General features: G+C 46.7%; 2 protein-coding genes across 4 annotated transcripts in view; one reads left to right on the forward strand and one right to left on the reverse strand.

The window, feature by feature from the left end:
- Nucleotides 1-327: 327 nt before the first annotated feature.
- Nucleotides 328-22,806, reverse strand: part of LOC144110446 (uncharacterized) — a 102,976-nt gene continuing 80,497 nt past the window's right edge. For all 3 annotated transcript variants that reach the window (XM_077643345.1, XM_077643344.1, XM_077643343.1), the window contains 3 exons: nucleotides 18,395-18,605; nucleotides 7,676-7,842; nucleotides 328-1,228 (listed from right to left, as the gene is read on the reverse strand). In XM_077643345.1, the coding sequence (XP_077499471.1) occupies nucleotides 617-1,228; nucleotides 7,676-7,842; nucleotides 18,395-18,605 (990 nt within the window). In that variant the 3' untranslated portion in view covers nucleotides 328-616. The remainder of the gene's footprint in view (nucleotides 1,229-7,675; nucleotides 7,843-18,394; nucleotides 18,606-22,806) is intronic.
- LOC144110833 (uncharacterized) lies at nucleotides 2,405-3,145 on the forward strand. The gene is given in 1 exon segment (XM_077643920.1): nucleotides 2,405-3,145. A coding segment is annotated over 1 exon segment (741 nt).

A 22,806-nucleotide genomic window follows, 5' to 3' on the forward strand; every position in this document is an offset into this window, starting at 1 on the left:
CAACTACATTCTCTACGTCATTCTTCCACCAGACGGCCAGCAACTGGAATGGCGTTCCCTGAGAACTTGCTGCTATCACCTGCCCATCTATGTTTCTTGTCTGGAGTGCACATGTAGTTGCACAAAGAAAATCTTTACTTTGTATAACTTGCTTAAGAATTATCTTTACTTGTTTTGTATTTGTGCCCTGCATCACTTATGTAATACGCTGAAACGATGGTCTTTAAGGTAATAAAAATGAAAATCCCCTGTGTAGTGATGCCACATCATCACTGATATCTATATAGGGGATGTGTGCCCTTATGACAGCAGTTTCCAACACCAGTCTTGAAACAACATTTTTTATTTTCCCATACTTGCACAGAACATACAAAACTATTACGCCAAAAGACCTATGGCAATGGCTGGTAAAAATAAATATTTCATGGTAGTATAAAGAGTAAAGCTATGGGTGCTAATGCTTTATGCGCAAACAATAATATTATACTATAATATTATACTATAATTTTCTTTCCATCTATGATGGAGAACACTGCGGATAAATCCTGCTTGCGGACCAAATGCCCTGACTTAATTCGAAAGCCTCTAAGCAGGACAGCATCTCAGAGGTAGATACTCAAGTCATGCCATTGGTCAAAGAGCTCTCGCCCCAGGATGTGCTTGGCACGGCTCCATCTGCACTGCTTTCAGCAATGGCCGTGTCGCCATCGCGCTCCTCCTGCCCTCCTTCTTGGGACCCGTTGCCAGACATGGCAGCTGCTGCCTCTGCAGCTAGCCGCTTGCGCTTTGCCCATGCCGCCTTTACCCATGGCTTCTTCACTTTCTTCGGGGTGTAGTAAGACTTGGCACGTTTGGGATGAGTGCATGGAGGAAGTGCCACAGTGTCGATAACATTCTGTTCATCCACCAACAGTGGCCAAAGAAAGAATGAGAGAAAGCGACCGCACAACAGATCGTATTTTTTTCGAGTGTCTCGTAGCTGTTCACACCGACGGCAGGCATGCTGGTACAAGTCCGGTGCCCACTCTCGGCTGGCAAAGGAGCAGAGCTCATCCTCTGAAAGAGCTCTCGAGTGGCAATAAGTGCAGCGAATGCTGTCAATGTTTACTGCGTCAAGGGCCTCGCAGAGTTCCGGAAAGGCAGAGCCGTCACATAGGTAAAGCCAAGAGTCTGCGTGCTCTCCGTCTGCAAAACGATCCACGAGACGTCCAAACGTAGCCATGGTTGTCTGCAAAAAAACAAGGGTGGCACCAAACATTTACATTCTGACATAAAGCTCACAAACTTAATGATAAAGAGGTTAAAATCAAACAAGACAACAAAGCCACGCAAAGAAACAGGAAACCACTCAGTGCCTACTTGCTGCCGACAGAAGTGACAGTCCACTCACTGTAGCAGAGAAGTAAAAATTGCGCAAAAGTTAATCAATACATATGCATTTATTTTTTTGGTAGGCCAATGTTGCCTATGAACCAACCACACATTTTTCTTTCCTGCTATTAACAAGCTTTTCACTTCAACATTACCTACAAGGTAGGCTTACTTCATTGTGATGCAACGTGCCGACATACGCAGCATCAGAGTGCGCTGCTAAACCTTGTTAGTTTTGACTAGCATATTTCAAATCACTTACAATATTCTCATGGTAACATTTAAGCAACAAGGCACGTTTGCATCCAAATACACAGAAGTAGCCTCTTATATCTTGAGTGTTTTGGTAGCCACTTTCTGAAGTTTAAAGTTAGGGTGCTTGGAAAAACAATGTTTTCAGGAAAAATCTAAGCTGTGACTAACATTAGTGACTTCGAAAATCATGCTTAACTGAAAGCTAAGCAGCTAAATTTTAACAACACTTTAATTACTCCAGCTTCGAGGTCAGTTTGTCATCTTTGCAGCCGCAGATATGATAAGCCATATCGCTTTGTAAAACAGAAAATATCATTCTCTAAAACCCTCTACCCCAAGGAAACCTTACGCTTCTTTCTGCACAAAACTGGAACACACCACACAAGGTGCGCATGTACCCATTGGTGACAGGTTGCAATCTGAACTGCGCACAATTCGAATCATCTGCATTATTAGGTATACAGCGGCATACGGTTTCTTTTCTTTAGTCACATGGTACAGATGAATAGATTCATCATCGCAGCTGTAGTGTTTGTAATTGGCATTAAGCTGAATGTCAATATTAAGATGGCAACTAAGGTCAATAAAAACATGGCAGCTTAACGAACAAGCTCGCATCATCTGCGTCCTGCTCAGTCTAGACAATCAGACCCACTCCTGGTCTATAGGAACACTAAAATGGTGTCAGAAGAGTTCTTTAACCTCGTGTGAACATCAAATCGACAGCCATTCCGTCGTAGCATCCCCCAGAAGCAAGCAGCAACCAGTAGTCACAGCCATGGCGCATGTGCTCCCACCCTTCCCAAGTTTCGACCCTCGTGCGACCGACGCCAAAAACATAGGTCACGAGTCAACGAAGTGGATAGCAAAAATTGAGAACTTTCTTTTAGCGTGTGATATCACGACAGATGCGTGAAAGAAAGTGTTCCTCCTGCAGTAAGTCTGTGAAGAAGTCTTCGACATATTTTGCTCACTCCCTGACAGCGCTAAACAAGCTGCAACGGCAATAAGCACGACCCAGGCCACGCAGAGCACATCGGCGCCAGAATACGATGCCGCACGAGCGAAACTGAACTCCTATTTTGCTCCACGAGTGAACTCAACATTTGCAATTTACAAATTCTGTCAAGCTCAGCAGAACGCTGGTGAGTCACTGGACGCCTTCTACGCGCGCCTCCGTCAGCTTTCTCGCCACTGTAACTACGAAAATGTCCCCGCTGAAGTGCAGAACCAAATCATCCTCGCCACAACATTGTCTCACCTCCATAAATATGCAATGCTCCATTCCCTCACTTTACCGGACTTACTTAGCCAAGGAAGAATGTTCGAGGATGTCGAACGGGATGTGTCCGAAATCGAAAAGAACGTCGAAAGCAATGCGGCGGTATTTGCAATGCACAAGGAAGAACAACACCATGGTCAACACCAAAGAAAGGATCAGCAGATGCCACGACAGACCTTCGCACCGCAACGGCCTCGTGTTTCATTAGCAAGTTGTCACAACTGTGGCGGCAAGTGACCTCAACAAGGCGGACGATTAAGCTGGCCCGCATGGGGCAAGACATGCAAGGCATGTAACAAGATTGGTCACTTTGCATGATTCTGCCGTTCAACGACGAGAATGGTACAAGCAGTGGACTATGACAGTGGTCCAAACAGAAACTGGCAGGCAGCCTGCAGTAGGAAGAATTCAAGTACTAAAGAGCATGCAGCCACCTGTGACACCAATTAAGCAGCGACGAATATGTTTTTGCTGCTACGACTTCCCTTCACGCAAGCCCGTCTCCAAAAGCTATTAGCACTGTCAACAATGTACCGGTCACTTTCGTAATTGACACAGGTGCAACAGTGTAACTGACACAAGTGCAACAGTGTTAACTGTTGCTCAAAATGACTTCAAGAGCTATCGCCTCAATGTGAATCTCCAGGAAACATCCACCAGAGTGTTCCCACACAAAGCAACATATCCCCTTGATCTTCTAGGCAAAGTCTCTGTCACAATAAGGTACAAAGGTAAGTGCAATGAAGAAGACATCTTGGTCATTCCAGGAAACTGTGCGCCACTCTTAACCTTCACAGCAGCATCCAACCAGGGTCTTGTCAAGACCACGTACCAAGTTCACGAGCAACCAGGTGACAAGTCGATCGTGGAAGCATTCCCCAAGTTGTTTAGTGGAGTTGGAAAACTCAAAAACCAACAGATCCACCTTTTCATGGACGACACTCATAGGCATATTCCATTTGCCTTACCTGATGCCACAGAAAAAGAACGTGAACACCTCAAGTCAGAAGACATCATTGAGCCAGCCATTGGACCTACACCCTGGGTGTCCCCTGTGGGCTTTGTGCCTAATTGTGCCTAAACCACATCAGCCTGATGAAATTCGAATCTGCATTGACGTGCGTGTTGTGAACACTGGCAATCAATGTGAACGACATTTGTCTCCAACAGTGGATGACACCATTGTTGCCTTGAATGGATCAACAGTATTCTCCAACCTTGATCTCAAGAATGGGTATCATCAGTTGGAACTTGACACATCTTCAAGGCAGCTCACAACATTCTCAACACATGTTGGCTTGTTTCGCTACAAACGCCTAAACTTTGGCATCAGCAGTGCAGCTGAAATCTTTCAGAACACCATCCGCCACGTGCTGAATGGCATCCCCAAAGTCCTAAATTTTAGTGATGACATTCTTGTCTTTGGACAAACAAAACAGCAGCACGACGCCTCTTTAGAAGCCGTTCTGCATCGACTCCAAGAAGCTGGATTGACACTCAATGAAAGAAGTGTCACTTTCATCAACGAGAACTGAACTTCTTTGTACTTATTTTTTCAACTGATGGTGCACGTCCTGATCCCAAGAAAGTAGCAGCCTTTCTGCAAACCAAAACACCGGAGTCACCTCAAGAACTGAACAGCCTGCTAGGAATGGTCAACTACTCAGGAAAATTTCTAAGAAATCTAGCCAACCTCACACAGCCCTTACGTGAACTGACAATGAAGAATGTTTCATGGGAGTGGACAGAACAATGTCAGAACGCCCTTGAGAGCATGAAGCAAGCCATGTCCAATGCCTCCAACCACCTTGCTTACTTTGACCCATCCAAACCGACACAACTGGTAGTAGACGCAACTCCACATGGACTAGGTTCAATCCTCGCACAGCGTGTCACGGAACACGCTGCAGTGACTGCTTTAGCAAGCAGAGCACTTACACAAGTTGAAAGCCGTTACTCCCAAATAGAACGTGAGATGCTCGCAGCTGTATGGGCCATGGAACACTTCCGCCTTTATCTTTGTGGAGTTCACTTCCTTTTGCTGACTGATCACAAGCCTTTAGTGAACATATAAGGAAATCCACGATCATCACCATCTGCCCGCATTGAGCGCCTCGCTTTATGTATTCAACAGTACAAGTTCGATGTGCAACACACTGCTGGAAGCAGCAACCCTTCCGATTATCTTTCCAGGCATCCGGTTTCTGAGATGCAGATGTGTGCCCTCATCAGCAAGGTGCCCAATGAGTGTGTTAACATTATCCAGCGCCACAGCATCCCAAATTCCTTCTCGGCTTAAGTCGCTGAAGAAACTAAAGCCAACAGCTACAGTTGCTTACCAGTGCTATCCAGCACCCCACACTCAACAGCTGGGTCTCAAACGAACTGAAGCCATTTGCACCTGTAAAGGCAGAGCTAACAACAACACCTGAAAGCATCATTCTTCGAGGAACACGCCTAGTTCTTCCCAATAGCCTGCAGAAACAAGCAGTGCTGCTGGCCCACAAAGGCCATCAAGGGATCGTCAAAACAAAACAACTGTTGAGGGAAAAGGCCTGATTTCCAGATATGGACAAGCTCGCGCGCACTTTGAGTAAAAGCTGCCTACCATGTCAAGCAGCTGTTCCCCGAGCAAAGATAGAACCACTTGCCATCACTGAACCACCCAATGGTCCCAGGAAGGAAGTGTCGGTTGACTTTTGTGGTCCTTTCCCAGATGGAAAATATGCCATGGTGGTAATAGATGACTTTTCATGATATCCAGTACTGCAAGTCATACACTCCACAAGTGCAAACAACGTATTTCCTGCCCTGCGACAAGTGTTCTGCCAGTTCAGAATCCCAGCACAGGTGAAAAGCGACAATGGACCACCATTCCAAGGAATAATGTTTGCTGCCTTCTCAAAGGAGCTGGGATTTCGACAGCATCGAGTCCACACCTTTGTGGCCTCTGGCTAATGGTGAAGTTGAATGGTTTATGAGCATGTTCACACATTCAGCTTGAGAACACAGATTGGAAAGTAGAACTCGACTCTTTCCTCTTAACATACAGGTCTTCGAAACACCTCACAACAGGAAGATTACCATATGAACTGCTGTCCGGCCGACTGATGAGACATCTTCTGCCTTGCTACACTGAAGCTCCTTTGGAAACTGAAGACTTGAAGTTGAAAGTAACTGTGCTCAAGAAAAACACTTACAACAAACATCACGCTGACACACGAAGGCATGCTCAACCACATCGCTTCTGTGTTGGTCAAAGAGTCTTGTGTAAGCAGGACAGATACGACAAGTTCACTCCGTACTATGATCCAGACCATTATACCATTGTCAGCGTTCATGGATCACAAATCAAGGAATCGAGAGGAAATAGAGTGATAACGTGCAATTCAAGCTTTTTCAAAGATGCCTCTGGCCTTTGAGAAGCACCAGCCACACCACTCGACTGTGATATCGTATATCCACCACCTACTTCAGTGCCAGGTACTGCACCACCTGTATTGCACCAGAGTTCTCTAATGCAGTGCTACCCAAAGGGAAACAGAAAGCCTCCTCGTCATCTGTCAGACTTCACAACATGACTTTGTGACTGTTAGTTGCCAGGAGACATTCACGATCTTTCTGCAGTGAACTGTTTTTACACCTTGTGCACATTCAGTCAACATTCCCCAAGGAGGGTAGTGTAGTGTTTTTAATTGGCATTTAGCCGAATGTTAATATTGTGTTGGCAACTAAGGTCAATAAAAACATGGCAACTTAACGAACAAGCTCGCATCATCTGCGTGCCACTCAATCTAGACAATCGACCCACTCCTGGTCCACGGGAACACTAAACCCGCCTCCACAGCAGTCATTTTCAAGAGCATTACATTTATGTAACCATGATACCTCACTAGGGCACTCTCCAAAAAAGCATTTGCCACCATAATACTGCACCTCTCTTGTTATGAATTTGCACAGGCCTACAATACGCAACAACTATCCTTGGCAACAGATTAAAGCACCCAGGGCCGAAACACACCCTCTCTTCCTACACAGCGAAATACAGTTTTAGGTTGCAGCTAATACTTTGCAGTTCAAATAGAGTGCATAGTGAAAATACCGATGATTTCAGACATATTTCTGACATAACTGCAGTTTCAGCATTACAGAGTCACAACAGAAACAACTTTTTTGATCACAGCAAATTTTCTTAGGATCCTGAGGTTAAGAGATGCTTCCATAGATGGCACGAGTTTTACCAGCAACGAAAGAAAGCAACCACGCAGCTGAAACAGTTGTAGATGCTCCGGCCCTGCAGCATTATCTTCACTGTCAAGAAGAGTTGTCACGGAGCATAAAGAGACAGAAAGCTGGGGGAAATGCGGTGTGGAGAGACGAACAGCCTTCACAAAGGAAATAGCCACGATGCAATTCCAAGCCGGTTCTGTTTGTCTCCATTTGTTTCTCCCTCCTCACTTCCACAATTGCTGAGTTATTGAAATGCCCTACGGCTGAGCTCGATTCGTGCAACCGTGTTGCTGTGCATGTTGTCAAACGAAGACAGCCTCAAGCTCTGCACAAGTAGCCAACTGTATCTGTGCGCCATCTTTTTATCCCTGCTTCCATTTGCTGCAGTGCAAGGCTGGTGCCTACCCTTGGCTAACCTCCTTGCTGCTCCTCCTCTGCTCTCTCTCTCACCATTAATACCAGTTACTGACGTTCTCACCACCCCGCACAAGGCAGCAGGCTGAGGCATATATGTTAGAGCAAAGCGGCAGTATCCACCTCATTTGGCGAAAGCAAGGGAGCCAGGTGGCTACTCCCCACGTGGTAGTCTGCGGGCACGACCAGCACGCTCATGCAGAAGAATTCCTCGAACGCAGGAAGGGTGCCCACTTCCTCAACCTCAGGGTCTCCCGGTGGTCTCTCCAGGCCGTATATGTCGTGAAGAACTGCAAGAGAGAGAGGAGTAAATTTCGATTCAGATGCACCCATGTATGGCACATATATCGATAAACTAGCACACAATCTGCTTCTGTGACAACATTCACGTGCCAGAGTCGCTGAATCTTTGACACACGCCTGCGAGTACAGACGAAAGTGTGCAGTACGATAAGCGGATGGTGATGAGCTGGTGCAATTGGCAGCACGATGCTCGCCACATAATGAGAGCCCAGCAGCCGCGATTATGCAAGAATGCCAGAACCACAAGAGAGTATTAAATCTCAACTCTAGCCCCCTTTCATGAGCCAACCAGGTCGCCATTAAGAACATCCCACACACCTGCCACTTAACTCCCTGAGTGATTCACTAATGCATTCACTGCTTCACTCATCCGTTTATCGATCCCTGTATGCATATCTATTCACATATTTATCTGTTTATGTGCTCATTTACTTAGCTGGACAACACTGCCAGCCGCCTTTTGGCAACCAAGGCAGAGGGGTTCAAGAGAGGTATTTGTATGTTGCCTCAGGATTGCACACCTCAACATGGGAGCCAGAGACAAAATGATAACATAAGGCTATGTGCACCGGAACTGCCCTTTACATTCTCTCGGTGCAACACCTACTCGATGGCTGCTGCACCATATGTGGGCACAACCCGCGAATATGACACAGCTCTCGCCTTGCTCACACAGCAGACCTGCGCTGACTGCCTCCAGCTTGCGGAACATCGAAGCTACCTCTGTAGCTACCTGACATCAGCTTCAGCAGCATCTGCTGCTGATCAGCATAAAGCAATGAAAATGAGCACCCGTACAGATGTTATCAGTTCCCAAGAACGATTCGGGGTGCTCAGTACACTGCAGCATTGTCCCTCAGCATGGCGCCTTAGCAAGGGGCTTTCCATTCGTGTTCATGGAAATGCTCAGAATCATGTCAGGCAGCAGAAGAGGTGCAAGGCATGCGAGCTGGAAACCTACTCAGGGGCTTATTTTCCTCGCTTCCAATGAAACTTCAACGCTAGCGCAAGTGTGCGCAAGTTTGGAATGACTTTCAAAGCAGCAAATATGCCAGTTCCAAGCAACCACTAGCATTTTTGGCGAACATAGCAAAATACACCAGAGTGCAACATGGATCTGCAAGCATCATTGAAGTGACTAAACAATATTAGTCAAATCTCAATTATGCAGGCTCGAAAAGGATCAGATTATTTTTTTCAAATGTAAGCATAATTCAATCCAAAGATGGCCCAATAAAATGACAGAATGATGATATGCATTGTGTGAGCACCTGCTCCAGAGAAGCATCTGCTCTTTCTGTAACCTATTCGAGTATATTTGACCACTCAACACTGAGGATAGCTGATGAATCTGCAGTGGCCTTCACTCGTCATGACCCTGCCCGAGCCACTCAGCTGCCTCTTCCCCACAGCCACCACAGTTCGCAAGGTTCCTTCCTCGAAAGGTGCGTGCAAAGAAAACTGGACAGACGCCCATGTACGACCTCAACTTCAACACAAGAACTACGTATCTCAAGCTACGAAGTCTCAACACAACATTATGACTTACATCAGGCCGCCATAGACAGCAAACCACACTGTACGGCTTTTTGACAAAGGTTCTCAGACCAGACCAAGTGCCACACACATGTACATGTTGTTTGAATTAACAAATTTTTTTTGTTATGGCAACATAACTACTACAGCACAAATCGTCGGCTCCAATAAATCTAGTAATTTGGCTTAACCCAGTAAACCAGATTTCACTGCAAAAGGCAATATCCATGCACTGAGCAATTAAACAACTGTAGGCCAGTTGCCTGAAATGAGAAAGAAAATCACAGCATCACCACAAGCAAGAGCACACATTTTGGGCATATCCTGCTAGATGTTGTTCAACTTCCACCGAGTGGAGAGACGAGTGATTGTGCTGGAGATGCGCCCAAAACACCAGGTATCTCGGAAAGTGAGAAGGGCCAGGTACGGATCGGAGCTTTTCTCAAGCAGGTCCTTCACTGTCCGCACCATACGCTCAGCCTCTCCGTTACTCTGGGGGTAACGAGGGCTGCTTGTCTCAAGACGGAATCCTTAAGATTGGGCAAACTTGACGATATCATTGGATACGAACCGAGGACCATTGTCTGTCCGCACGACGTCGGGAATCCCGAAGTGAGCAAAGCAACTCTTCACAGCAGCAATAAACGCCGTAGCAGTTATAGTCCACAGTGTGATCACTTCAGGGAACTAGAGTAGTAATCGACAATCAGAACATAGTCACATCCTTTAAACTAGAACAGGTCGATACCGAGGTGTTGCCATGGCCTCTCCGGTGTGGGAGTTGACATCAGTGGCTCTGAACGTACGACTCGAGTCTCGACACATTTCGGACACTGGGCCACAAGGTGTTCAACATGCAGGTTGCAATTTGGCCACCAAACGCACTCTCGGGCGCGTTCTTGACAGCGGCGTATCCTTTGATGCCCTTCGTGCAGCAGTGCGAGAATGTCGAAACGACAGAATGACGATACAGCGATCCAACAGAAGCAGACCCTCGTACACACTCAGTCTGTCTCTCTCCTTCCAGTATGGTGCTATGTGGGTTGGTACTCTGTTCTTGGAAGGCCAGCCTCTCTCAGAGTAAGTCATGACTGAGGAACACTCCCCATCTTGAGCTTGCTGTCGGTGAACATCATCTAGCCAACTTTGCACTCAAGGAGGTAGATCCTTCAAGACCTCACCGATGAAGATTTCCAGGCTGTTAACGGCTTTCGAGGTTGGCGAGCCACAGGGTGCTCGTGATAGAGTGTCGGCCGTAGCTACGAGTTTCCCCGGTACATATTTGACAGTGTACTGATAGCGCATCAGCTTTATCCACATTCGCTGTACTCGAAGTGGCAAGATATCAAGATCCTTGCTCGCAAAGAGGGATACGAGAGGAAGATGATCCATCTCGACCTCAGAGCTTAGACCGCGAAAATACTGGTCAAACCTAGCCACGGCGCATGTGACTGCCAGAGATTCTTTTTCCGTCTAACTGTAGCATCCCTCTGTAGGAGTGAGGGATCTAGAAGCGTAGGCCACAACACATTGAAGTCCTGAAGGCTGATCTTGGACCAAGATGGCCCCCAGACCGTGAGAGCGTGCATCAGCTGATACTACAGTCTGGCAATGCGGGTGGTACTTTGCCATACACGTTTCAGAGCTGAGCGACAACTTGTTGCGAGTGAAAGCTTCCCCAAATCCAGGTGCTGTTCTTGTTCAAGAGAGAACGAATGGGTGTCGTGATATCAGACAGGTTTGGAATGAAGCAAAGCTATTACAGGGGCTAGATGGCTGATCATACTGAGAACAAATGCGCTACAAGCGACACAAAAGGACACATACACACACACACATACACACATACACACAAGCGCAAACTAACAACTGTTTATTCCATACGGAAGGTGCGTTTATATACGCAGCGTCAGTTTTTGAAAGAAGCAACTATCCCATCATCAAACACATGACCATCACCACGACACAGCATCTGCACTTATCAAGTCAATCTCAGTTTTTGTAAGTGCAATAGAAGGAGTGCTTACACAATTTCCATTTTCCACCTTTTTCATTAAAAATGCTTCGACTATCTCTCTTTCAATCCTTTCTTTCTGTTTTCCTCCAATTGTGGTCCTGTGGAAAATTGGTGTGCACTTCTTCTTACACCTGCAGCAATGTTGCGCTAGATTTCCCGGGTGGTTAATTTTGTCGCAGTCATTGTGATGCTCCAAAAGTCGCGTGTTGACACATCTTCCCGATTGTCCAATGTATTGTTTTCCGCATGATATTGGTATTCTATATATGATGTTCTTCTGGCATGGTACGAACCTTTCCCTGTGGGCAATGTCACATTCCTTGCGCTTGTCACTCTTTCCTTTTGCGTTTACCTTGTTGCACAGGCTTATCAACTTTTTTGGTGCGCTGAATACAACTTTCACTTGGTGTTTGTTCGCCACCTTCTTCAATCCGTGCGATACCTTATGTATATACGGTATAACAACCATTCCTTCTCTATTACTCTGTTCTTTTGACTTCTTTTTTTCTTTCCTCGTCAGAGATTTCAGCACTTTTTCGCCCACTGACACGATCATGTTGTCAGGGAACCCACTATCGGTCAGCCGACTTATTTGCATGCTGATGCTCTCAGTCATTTTGTGCTCGCAGGACTTCGTCAGGCTCTGCATCATACACGATTGGGCAACACTCCTTTTGACAAGCTTAGACTTGCTGGAATCATATCGCATGATGCTTTTTTTCACTTTTTGTATGCTACCACGTATGGACAGGGGTTTCCTGTATTTGTAGATCAAGGAATCTTATCATCCCTTTTTCCGGGAGTTCATACGTGAAGTCAGGGCCATCAAATATGCGTTTATAAAGCGTGACCATCGCCTACGCGTCAACCGCGCCTGCTTTTTCCGCACTAAAACAGAGCAAGAAATCGTCTACATACCGAAAGCATGCCAACACGTTCCTGCCTTCGAGCTCTGGTTTGAGGGTGCAATCACCCTTTGCCATGTACAGGTTCGAAAGCACAGGGGCCAGACACGAACCAATGCTTATGCTGCCTCTCTGTGCGTACACTTTTCCTTCATACTGCACGTAAAGGGATCTTAAATATACCCAAAGTAGTTCAAGGAACCCACTGACGCTCGTCCCACATTCATTCTGAAAACTTCGTCGCTCCATAGCTGTCAATACTTTCCTCTACTGCAGAAATCGCACCGTCTTGAGGGATTGAATAAAGCATGTCTTTAACGTCCACAGACAAGCAAGTCACCGGTGTCCCATTCTTCAAGAAGCAGATGACCTGCTCTGATCCTTTCACCATGTATGGGTCATCACAAGTCAGTTTAGACAGTTGGACCTGCAAGTATCTAGCAACATGACTTTGCCATGTGTTCTTGTCCTCAACGATCATCCTGAAGGGGTTGCCTTCTTTGTGGGTTTTGACCGAAAAGAATGGCCGCAGTGTGAGCCCCTTGCTTCCTTTGACCGCGTTCGAGAGCTTTTCCAAACCAAGCCGGGCACATGATTTGGCCGCTTCCAATCTCATTTTCTTCAGATCTTTTTCCTCCACATTCAATTCATCGAAATTCTTTCGAATGGCATCAATAGCTTTTCTCTCATGTTCTTCTCTTTTCATAACCACGAATTGACCGGTTTTGTCCGAAATTTGAAGCGTAAGTGCGTGGTCGATTAAAAATTCAACAGTCTTTTTGATTGAAAAACGCTCCTTTCTTGGTTGTGGCAGTTTTTTGACGCAATTTACATCTCCAGCAACGCAGGCAGCTTTCTCCAGCCCAGGGGCCCTACTGGCAATGGTGTGTACCATTCTTAACAGCTGTACTGCAGTGGCTTTGACCGGAACGGCATACTTGGGACCTCTGTCTAACATGGACTGTACCTTGCTTGGTAGATGGCTCCCAGACAAGTCGATGTGACCTTTTCTCTCACTTGGCCGACGCTGCTTCTTTGGTAATGAAGCGAAAGTCCTCTTCGACTTCTCTTCTCCAATTGACCCTGCCAACTCAAGGAAGTATCTCACCATCACCCTAGTTCCTTCTTTGTCGAGCGTTTGAGCGCAGGTCGATTCGATGTGGAGACGGTATAACCCAATCTGCCTCCAGCTTTCTGCTCGGACGATTTTGCATATTCTTCGAGCCGTCCTCTCTCTGGGCGCCATAGCTCCCAACACAGTCTTGATTGCAGCACTCGTCAGGCCGTGGTTCAGGGCATACGTGAGAGTTCGGGTCCTGGTCCTTTCCTCCGCAATGCAGTTCACGAGGTAGTAAACACGATGTAATGGTTGCAGGTGTGGAACATAGAAGCCCGTTGTACTTGAAATAGAGGCCAGCAAAGCTATTACAGGGGCTAGTTGGTTGATCATACTGGTAACAAATGCGCTAGTATATCGTCGATCATATTGTCAACTCCGGAAGTGCATTCTAACAGTCTTGACATGAAGTGCTGGAAGTATTCAGGCGCCGTCACGAGGCCAAATGGAAGACGCCTGTAAAAGTAGCGGCCAAAGGGAGTGATAAACGTCGTCAGTTCTTCACTCTCACAACTTAATTTGATTTGGTGGAAGCTGGACCTTGCGTCGAGCTTGGAAAGGACTTGTGCCCCATTAAGTTGGCCTAAGATGTCTTCCACTGTTGGCAAGACGTAGCACTCCTCCGCTGGATGACCTTGTTAAGCTTCGTTAGGTCGACACAGAGCCGGTACCCCCCAGACGGCTTCGGCACAATGACAAGGGCCGAACACCATGCAGTTGGCGTATCCACTTTCCGGATGGCCCCTTGGGTTTTCATGTTGTCCAGTTCTTTCTTCATGCTCTCGAGCAGAGGAAGGGGTATTCGGCTTTGGACGCCCAGTGAAAAGGAACAAGCATCAGGACAGAGGTGGATGTGGTATTTCTCTTGTGCTTCCCCCAGCCTACGAAAGATATTGAGCTCTCGACTCAGTGCACAAACTGAACGATGCCTGAGTCTTCGATTGCCGGTAGTCCAAGAAGGTGGGTAGTCTGATTCTTGATGACATACAATGTCTGGTCACAGTCACTCTGTTGCGCCACTCCAGGGTAGCAGGGAAAGTTCCCAGCACGCCCAACCGATAATTCCGTGACCAGATACCTCGGCTTCTGCTTCATTCAGCACATGAAGCAATCCCGGGAAAGAAAGCGAAACTACCGTTACCTCTGCTCACGAGTCTATTTTGAATTTTGCAAGGTGGCCATTCACGCGTAGGTCGGTGTACCTTGCCCGATGCGTACTGAGCGCATCAAGTTTCATAGAACCGAGCAGCTCTTTTCGTTGCTTTGCCTAGCAAACTTCTACAAAATGACCCTGCTTTCTGCAGAAATGGCACGTAGCCTTGCGTGCGAGGCATTCGTTTCGCGGGTGAATACTACGGCCGCAATAACTGCAAGCTGACCCATTTAGCAGCACTGGCTTGCCACTGCGTGACGATGCGCATGCCGTCGTTATTGCGTCGCACCACGTCGACGTTCAGACTATCGAAAGCAGTGCTGTCACGTGAGCTTGCGCGGGAGAGACGCTCTTTTTCAGCGTCCTCACGCAGACGTGCTTGACACAGTGCTTCTTCTGCCATGAGTTTTGTGCAGCAGCACAACTGGTCAGATAGCTTTTCATCCCGCAATCCCATGACAAACTTGTCCCACACTAGGCGGTCTTCCACTTCGGGGCTTTTGTATCTGCAACGTTTTATGAGATTGCGAAGCGCCATGAAGAGGTCATCGACTGACTCACCCTGCTGCTGTGTTTGGCGATGGAACTGACGGCTTTCGTAAATCTCGTTGATGGGGTGCACGAAATGCAAGGCAAGCTTATCCTTGACAACCGAAAACGAGAGGGTTTCCGGAGTTGAATCTCCGAAAGACGACAAGACGCTGCGTGCTCGAGGCCCCATACAATACAGAAGCGTGCGCACCTGCACGTCGTCGGTGGCTGTATGCAGACCAGTGGCGAAGGCGTAGTCTTCGTATGTCGCTACCCATGTTGGCCACTCTCCTGGGCTTGTAAAGGTGAATGGTGGAGGGGGTTGAAGTCCGGGCGAACCGACACGCACGACGTTGACCTTGGAGGCACAGGCCTTGTGGTCAGAGCACCTCCGCTTGCCGCTCTAGTGCCATTGCATTCAATCCGGTCATACCGATTCCTCGAATAACCACCACAACGTGTCTTTTCCGAAACAGGATTAGCAACGACAGAGCTTGTCAGGCACGTCAAGCAAGCCATGCTCCATAAATTGGCAACGTTGACACCAGTTTGCCATGTGGCAGCATGGGCATTAGACGATTCATTCAAGTAAGTGGCACCATGGGACTGTTCCTGCCAAGACCAATGTGACATCAACCCTCATGGCCAACGTCATCAGCCATGACCTATATGGCATAGGACCAAATAAAATCAAAATGAAATAAGTTGCCAGAAACTCATACCAGTGGGATTACGATAACACTCTGCAACCGAGACTGCTTGCTAATCTCATTCATTCCCATTATTGCACCCATAAATCTCCATTAACCCACAAATCACTCATTAATCCCTGCTTATCACTTTCATCCACCCATTAATCCACCCTAATCCATTATCAGGGGTGGACCAACTTTAAAATTCTATCCCATTTGCTTTTTTAAGAATGTGGTTAAAAAGGGCCCCCAGATTTTCATATCACTCACCATTACACAAAGGGGGGTCACTCAGTATTTCAAGACTTTTTGTAGCGATAGCTACATAACGGCAGCATTTCGAGCCTTCAGCGTGGCGGTTCCGCCACCCTGTGGCTGCACCGCCACCCTGTGGTTGTGCTGCCATGCTGTCACGTGGTTGGTCACATGGTGCGGAGCAGCTGTTGGCGGCGCAGTGCCGTGGCTGATCACGTGGTTTGTCACATGGTTGGTGATGTCACCAGCCGTGTGGTGCGGAGCAGCTGCTGCTGGTGGCGGCACAGCGCGCCGGCGAAACCGAGCTGCACCAGCGGTGAGCGTGCGCCGTGTCAAGTGGGACGAAGATGAAGGAACACCCAGCGAAATGGACCAGTGAAACACTGACTTAAATTATAAACAAGTTCCACCCGGCCAGCTGTAGATATAACGTCACTCTAGGTTTAATCACAGCTAAACCACTGCCAATTTCTTTTTGAACCCCAATCACCCCCCAATATGGCAACAGATGGAATCAACAATCAAGATTATCTGCCACCGCTCTGCCTCCATCCCTATAAAATTCCTCCTCATCGGCCCAGCAGGAATAAAAAGTCCATAGTCCAGGCCTCTCATAAACCTTATTATTACAGCTCTTTCTCTTCATTAGCAATGCTTGCCCAGCAAGAAAACACGCGAGTAATTACTAGTAGACTCGTGATAATTCAAACTCTGTTAATCCAAACAAATTTTAGAATTTTGTTTGGCTGGCTATATATTCAATGCATTTTAAAGGCACTTAATTCATACCGCGATTTCTCTTCAATTCGGTTAATTCAAACTTTTTTAAGGTTTATGGTTTATTGGGGTTTAACGTCCCAAAGCGACTCGGGCTATGAGGGATGCCACATTGGAGAGCTCCGAAACTTTCGACCACCTGGGGTTCTTTAACATGCACTGACATCACACAATACATGGGCCTCTAGAATTCTGCCTCCATCGAAAGTCGACTGCAGCGGCCGGGATCGAACCCATTCAAACTTAGTGTTGCTGACGGTGCTCTCGGTGTGCGAAATGGCAGCGACTGAGGTAGGATGAGTCAGGTTTGAGGCGTGTGTGAACTGAAAATCCGGCCCCTCCAACCGGTTGGCTCTGACACGAAGGAGGGTTGAGTAGGTCGGAGGTGCCCCTTAGCTACACAGTTTCCATTTTTGAGCTCGTGAGGCAGAAAAGCCGGCTGCCCGCCTGCCGCGGCTCCGTCACATCGCTCCAGCAATGCGCAGAACCGGCATCCCACTCTCCAAGGGCGGCTGCTGATAAGCGGCGGCGGCCCGATAACACTGTCGTGTTCTGCTATTAAAAACGAAGCTTAAGCGTCCTCCAAGTCTTTTTTTCTTCTTTCTTCTGGAAGGCACCTCGCTGTTCCAGCACAAATGTGCATTTCCCTCGCATCCGTCCGCGTGGTCCTGTGCGTCGATAATTCACGCTTGTTATGAGCTGCTCGTTGTGTGGTGAAGCCTCTTTACATGGACACCGATACATGTGAGGAAGTTCCATTCCTACTGCATCGCTCCTGTGAAGAAGACTGCGGAAAGCCAAACTGTTTTGGAGCAGTTGTGCTTTGATATTTTCAACAGTGGGCATGCACTACAAAATGACAGTATTGGCGAAAAACCACCATTGCACTGCTGCGCACTTTTTCACTTAAAGTGCGAAACAGTTTCAGGAATTTTTTTTTTCTAGCCAATCAACTTTTCCACCTTCCGATGATTCGGACCTTTTTTTTTTTGTCCCATGAAGTCTTTATTTTTTCTCTAACGTGAAACCAAACCATTATTGACAACTTACTTTTGATCACACTTCAGTAAACCAACTTATCACTGCTTTCTACTCATATTTTATGTTGTGCTAAAGCATTTAGCTACATTTGCATAGACAAACATTCAAAATACTATTTGTATACATAGATATTGATACCGTGAATTACAATCAGTCTTGCATCATACTGAGGTGCACTTATGATAATTCAAACTTACTGATAACTGAAAAAAAAACGCTAGTTTGTTGAAGTTTGAATTAACGAGAGTCTATTGTGTTTACCTTTCTCATGTAGTAATTCTTCTTTTTAACAGCCCTTCCAATGGCCGCAGCACTATAGTATCACTGTTTATCTTATTTTATTTTCTACAATGCAAAGTAATTCTGTACCTGTTATTTTTGGACTGCTAATTAGATTAAGTTCGTAACAATTAGTGGCACAGGCCAGGACACAATTTTCTCGGTATTTTTTAATAGCCCCACCATAGTATCAAGCCGTCCAGCGGGCAAGCTGCTCAGCGCGTGGACGCACGCACCATTTTTCACGGCCTGCCACTCCTGGCGCTCGTAGGCGCCCAGGTTGGGCGCAAAGGTCCGCTGCCCTGGCTGCGCATATTGGGCAATCTCCTTGTTCAGGGCCTTGGCCTGGGCAAGCTCATAGTTGGGGGGGCGGCCATTCAGGAACAGGTAGCGCATCCGCTGGTACAACCGCAGGCAGGCTTCTCTGTCCAGGTTCTGGCCCTCGCCCTGCAGCGTATTTTCACAATATAACACCTGGCACCACTCCTGGCCTCAGTGTGCCTTGCATTTCAGGCACACTTTGGATCATATGGTGGCCCCAGTACATTACAGACAGAACGATACTCAGGATGAATTGAAGTTTGACAGTACAAAAATACGTATTACCTAGTTCTCGTGAGCAAGAGGCCATTTTCGCTAAAAACAGAATGCTCTTAGGCTAGAAAAGAACAAAATTAAGAAGGGCACTTACGGAACTTGCATGGGAGTAATGCAAAAGCATTCCAATTCTAATCAAACTCTATTCCAATTACATTCTAAATCTATTCCAATTACTTGCTATTCCTTTGGGGCAGTTCTAGTTCTGTACTGGCTAACATTTCGTATTTTCCCACCTTTGATGATGTGACACCATTTCGACCAACCGTGAGTTTTATAACGTAACTTTTTGGGTGACGCTGGATTTTCGTGTCGTTATGCCATCTAATGCTGTCATACAGAAATATAATGTACAGGTGTCGCCGCTGCAGGCTTTCTTGAAGAGCAGTTTGTGGAGAAGTAAAGGTAGCTTTTACAGGCGTAGCGATAAGCCAAGGATACACGATCATTCACTACTAAAAAGGTGACCACTAAAATCCTATTTAATGCTGGCATCAGTAGCTTCTAATGACTGGCATGAAAACCAATAATTCTATTATGCAATGCGCTTTTGACAGCAATAAATCTGTATTTTGCTGCCGAACAAACCTGACAGTCACAAAGAACAAACACATATATTTATTTTCTCGAAACAAAGATATGCTCTTATTTTTCAAAAGGTGATCATCGGAATTATTTTAAGCCCCAATATATTGAAGCCGAGGGTTGGACGTAAATGCGTCTGGTCGGAGGTGTACATGAAGAAGAAGGCAGAACATAGACCAAAATAAAAAATGAACTTTTAAATGACATTTCGGCTCCAAACGTCTCAAAAAGAGCCGAAATGTCATTTAAAAGCTCATTTTTCATTTTTATTTTGGTCGGCGTTCTGCCTTCTTCTTTGCCCCAATATACTGATTTTACAAAAGCAAGCATTTTCTCATTGCACGCAGTTCTTCATTACATGCAGTCTTTGCATCAAGACCCGAGGCTATTAGTGATTATACCCGTTGCAATACGATGAGCACTAGCTGTTCTTTTTGTGCTTTTACAACTGCTGCATCTGCCATGCGTGAATTTGTAAAGATTGCATTCCCTTGTGGGAGTATTCGCGCAAGGTGCTAGGCATGAGCTGTCCACAGAGACTGGACACGTTATCGTGCCTCCGCAGAAGAGCACCCCACATCTGCCTTCCAGTCAAGCTAGGATTCATGGACAATGGATAAACACGGCAACTAATATGTTTCAGCCAGGAAACTTGCTATAACAGCTAGCGCTGTAAAAATCAGGCATGGACCGTACAGAAGGTACATTTTTCGATACATTTCGTGTACCGTTATTAGGTATTGCTTGAAAAAAGCGAAAGCATTGCAGTATTAGCATCAAAAATAAATTTTCAGTGTATCATGTATTTTAGCCATACTAGATACTCAAAAATAAAATGTGCCGCAGATTTTGAAATCACCAAGTTGGACACTGGGCCAGCGGTGCTCACTCAGGTGGTAGCATACTGAGAAAAGGAATGAAGTGCAATTAGAGAGACAGAATGCCAATGCCGTCAACCAAGCCAGTCTTATTTCGTCCTACATTTGTTGTATGGCAGGCAGATGAGATATACCATACGCCTCTGCACACTCGGTGACAGAGGGACTAGGAGACATGCTCTGTGTTGTGGCAGAAACAGCAGCCCTTCATTCTTATTTCAGGTTGCAGTTGTTGCCAACAAAAACAGACAACTTGTGCCACCATGGTCAGGAGTTTACAGAAGATTTGTTGTTAACTTTGTCAGCACAATAAAAGTGCACAGATGGGTCAGTGGGGTCATCGGCGCTGGCAGCGTCAAATGGATCAGCTGGAGCATTCCTTTCTTTTGAAAAAGAAGGTGCTACAACAAGCCATAGTTCTCAAGAGGCACGAGCGAAACTTGAGTTTCTTAGCCACAACCATCAAGTCGACCTGGCTATTTGCGTCACTCTCATTCTTTGATAGAAAGCACCTTCATAAAGAACAACATGGCAACGAGCTTGTCTATTTCTGCAGAGAGGATCTTTTCATTTTTGCTGCATGGCCGCATCATGGGGCTTTCTCGAACCGGCGGTGCGAGAAAATGCTGTTACTTAAAACTGTTATGTAAAAATAGCACCTAAATAACAAGATTAGCAAGACCTATTGTGCCAAATAGAAACTTTCAATCCATTTATTTTTGTCCCTTTCCTTCCACATTTCAACCAAGGGTGTTCAGCTTCAGAAGTCTGTTGAACAGAGTGCTGGGGAAATAACTTTGGTTCTCCGCACCTTTTAGCACAGGGCAAAGGCAGAGGCAACTCAGTAAATACTGCAGTAAGAAACAAAAACAATGATAGTCGATTTCCATAGTTATGCCAGATGTAAATTAGATGCACTAGCACTACGTGGTCAATGTTTTGCATAACAGTCGAGCCCACATATAACGGCCCCACTTAAGACAAATTTTCGCTTAAAACGAATGAGACCTGCATGATTGTCAAAATATAGATTGTTTCAATGGCACAAAATCACATGCATAACGAATGTCATTAAGCAGTGCTGATCGGTTATAGCGAACGGACGGCACAAACCCGGCGCCTCGATGCGAGATAACCTGCCTCTGACCGCCTTGCGCACCCGGCACGCGGCATGTTTCCCAAGCCTCATCGCAGGCCAACTGCCCGCCCCGTTTCGCGCTGCTCTTGAGCAAGCTACCCTTCCCCGCCGATGCGACTTCCAACATCGCCCTCCCGGCCCCCTCCTCGCAACTCCGCTTCCCTTTCCTCACTCTCGCAAATCCGCACGTGGCCTCTGCGATCAACCGAAGGAGGCCTTCCGTGGGAGCCAAGAGGTGGCCGCACTGGCGCTCATGGACGCCCCTCACTGGTCTCTCCGCTGGCGCTGTGCTTCTGCATCTTTAGCTTGGCTGGCTTGATTGCCGCCTGCGTACGTTGCACGTCTACCCTATCAGGCGCTTTTGTCACCTTTGTTGCGGTGCGGACATTTCGTTGGCTTCGTTCAAATCTCGGGCCCTGGTTGTAATTCAGGATGGCGGACGGGAACACGGTGCCCATTTCCATTGTATTCATCGGTAGAGATCATGAAAGTGGCCTGGACGGAGGTGACGGCCACTGGCGAGCGGAGCTGCTTCCGCAAGGCCGGCATCGTCGACGCAGTGTCTGATGCCGAGCCTGATGCTTCGCAAGATGAACAACCTGGCGGCAATTTGTGGCAGCGCGTCGTCGACTCTGACATGGGGGGGTCATGACTTTGGTTGGAATGATTTTATTTCTGTCGATGACGATGCCAACACCGCGGAACCGTGCATGGACGAGGGCATCGTTTCTGAAGTGTCAGATGAAGTTGAAACTTCAGAGCCAGCACCCATAAGCGTTCCTGTAGCAGTGAGCTACATAGAGAGCCTCAGACAACTTGTCTATGCCAAGGGCCTCGGCTATAGCACGCTTCTGCTTTAAATAAACTGGAAACCTCACTCATTGGATCTGCGCTGCCGAAATAGACGTTCATCACGGACTTCTTCGCAAAGAAAAAAAATTTTTGTTTTGACAAGCAACTGTTTTTAAAGCTGTGGTCCACTTACTACGAACTTCGGGATATAACGAACGGACTCCGCGTGACGCTCATGTTCGTTATAAGCGGTCTCGACTGTATCATAATTATGCTCTGTTATGCAATATGATATTGATGTGGGAATAAAGTTTCATATCAGCCAACGCGGTGGCTCAGTGGTTATGGTGGTCAGCTGCTGACCCAAAAGATGAGAGTTCGATTCCGCCTGTGGCAGTCGAATTTCGATGGAGGTGAAATTTTAGAGGCCTATGTACTGTGCTATGTCTGTGCACATTAAAGAACCCCAGGTGGTCAGAACTTCCAGAGTCCTTCACTACGACATCTCGTTAAACCACCACAAACTGTAAGGTGTAAAACTTTCAGAAAACAGTGTGCTATGTTGAATAGACCAAAGATTCCAGAAATCATAGACCTTAAAGGGGCCCCGAAACACATTTTCAGTGCATTCTTTTGCCTGTTGGTTGCATAGAATGTG

Source organism: Amblyomma americanum, chromosome 11, assembly GCF_052857255.1.
Source record: "Amblyomma americanum isolate KBUSLIRL-KWMA chromosome 11, ASM5285725v1, whole genome shotgun sequence".
Taxonomy (NCBI): Eukaryota; Metazoa; Arthropoda; class Arachnida; order Ixodida; family Ixodidae; genus Amblyomma; species Amblyomma americanum.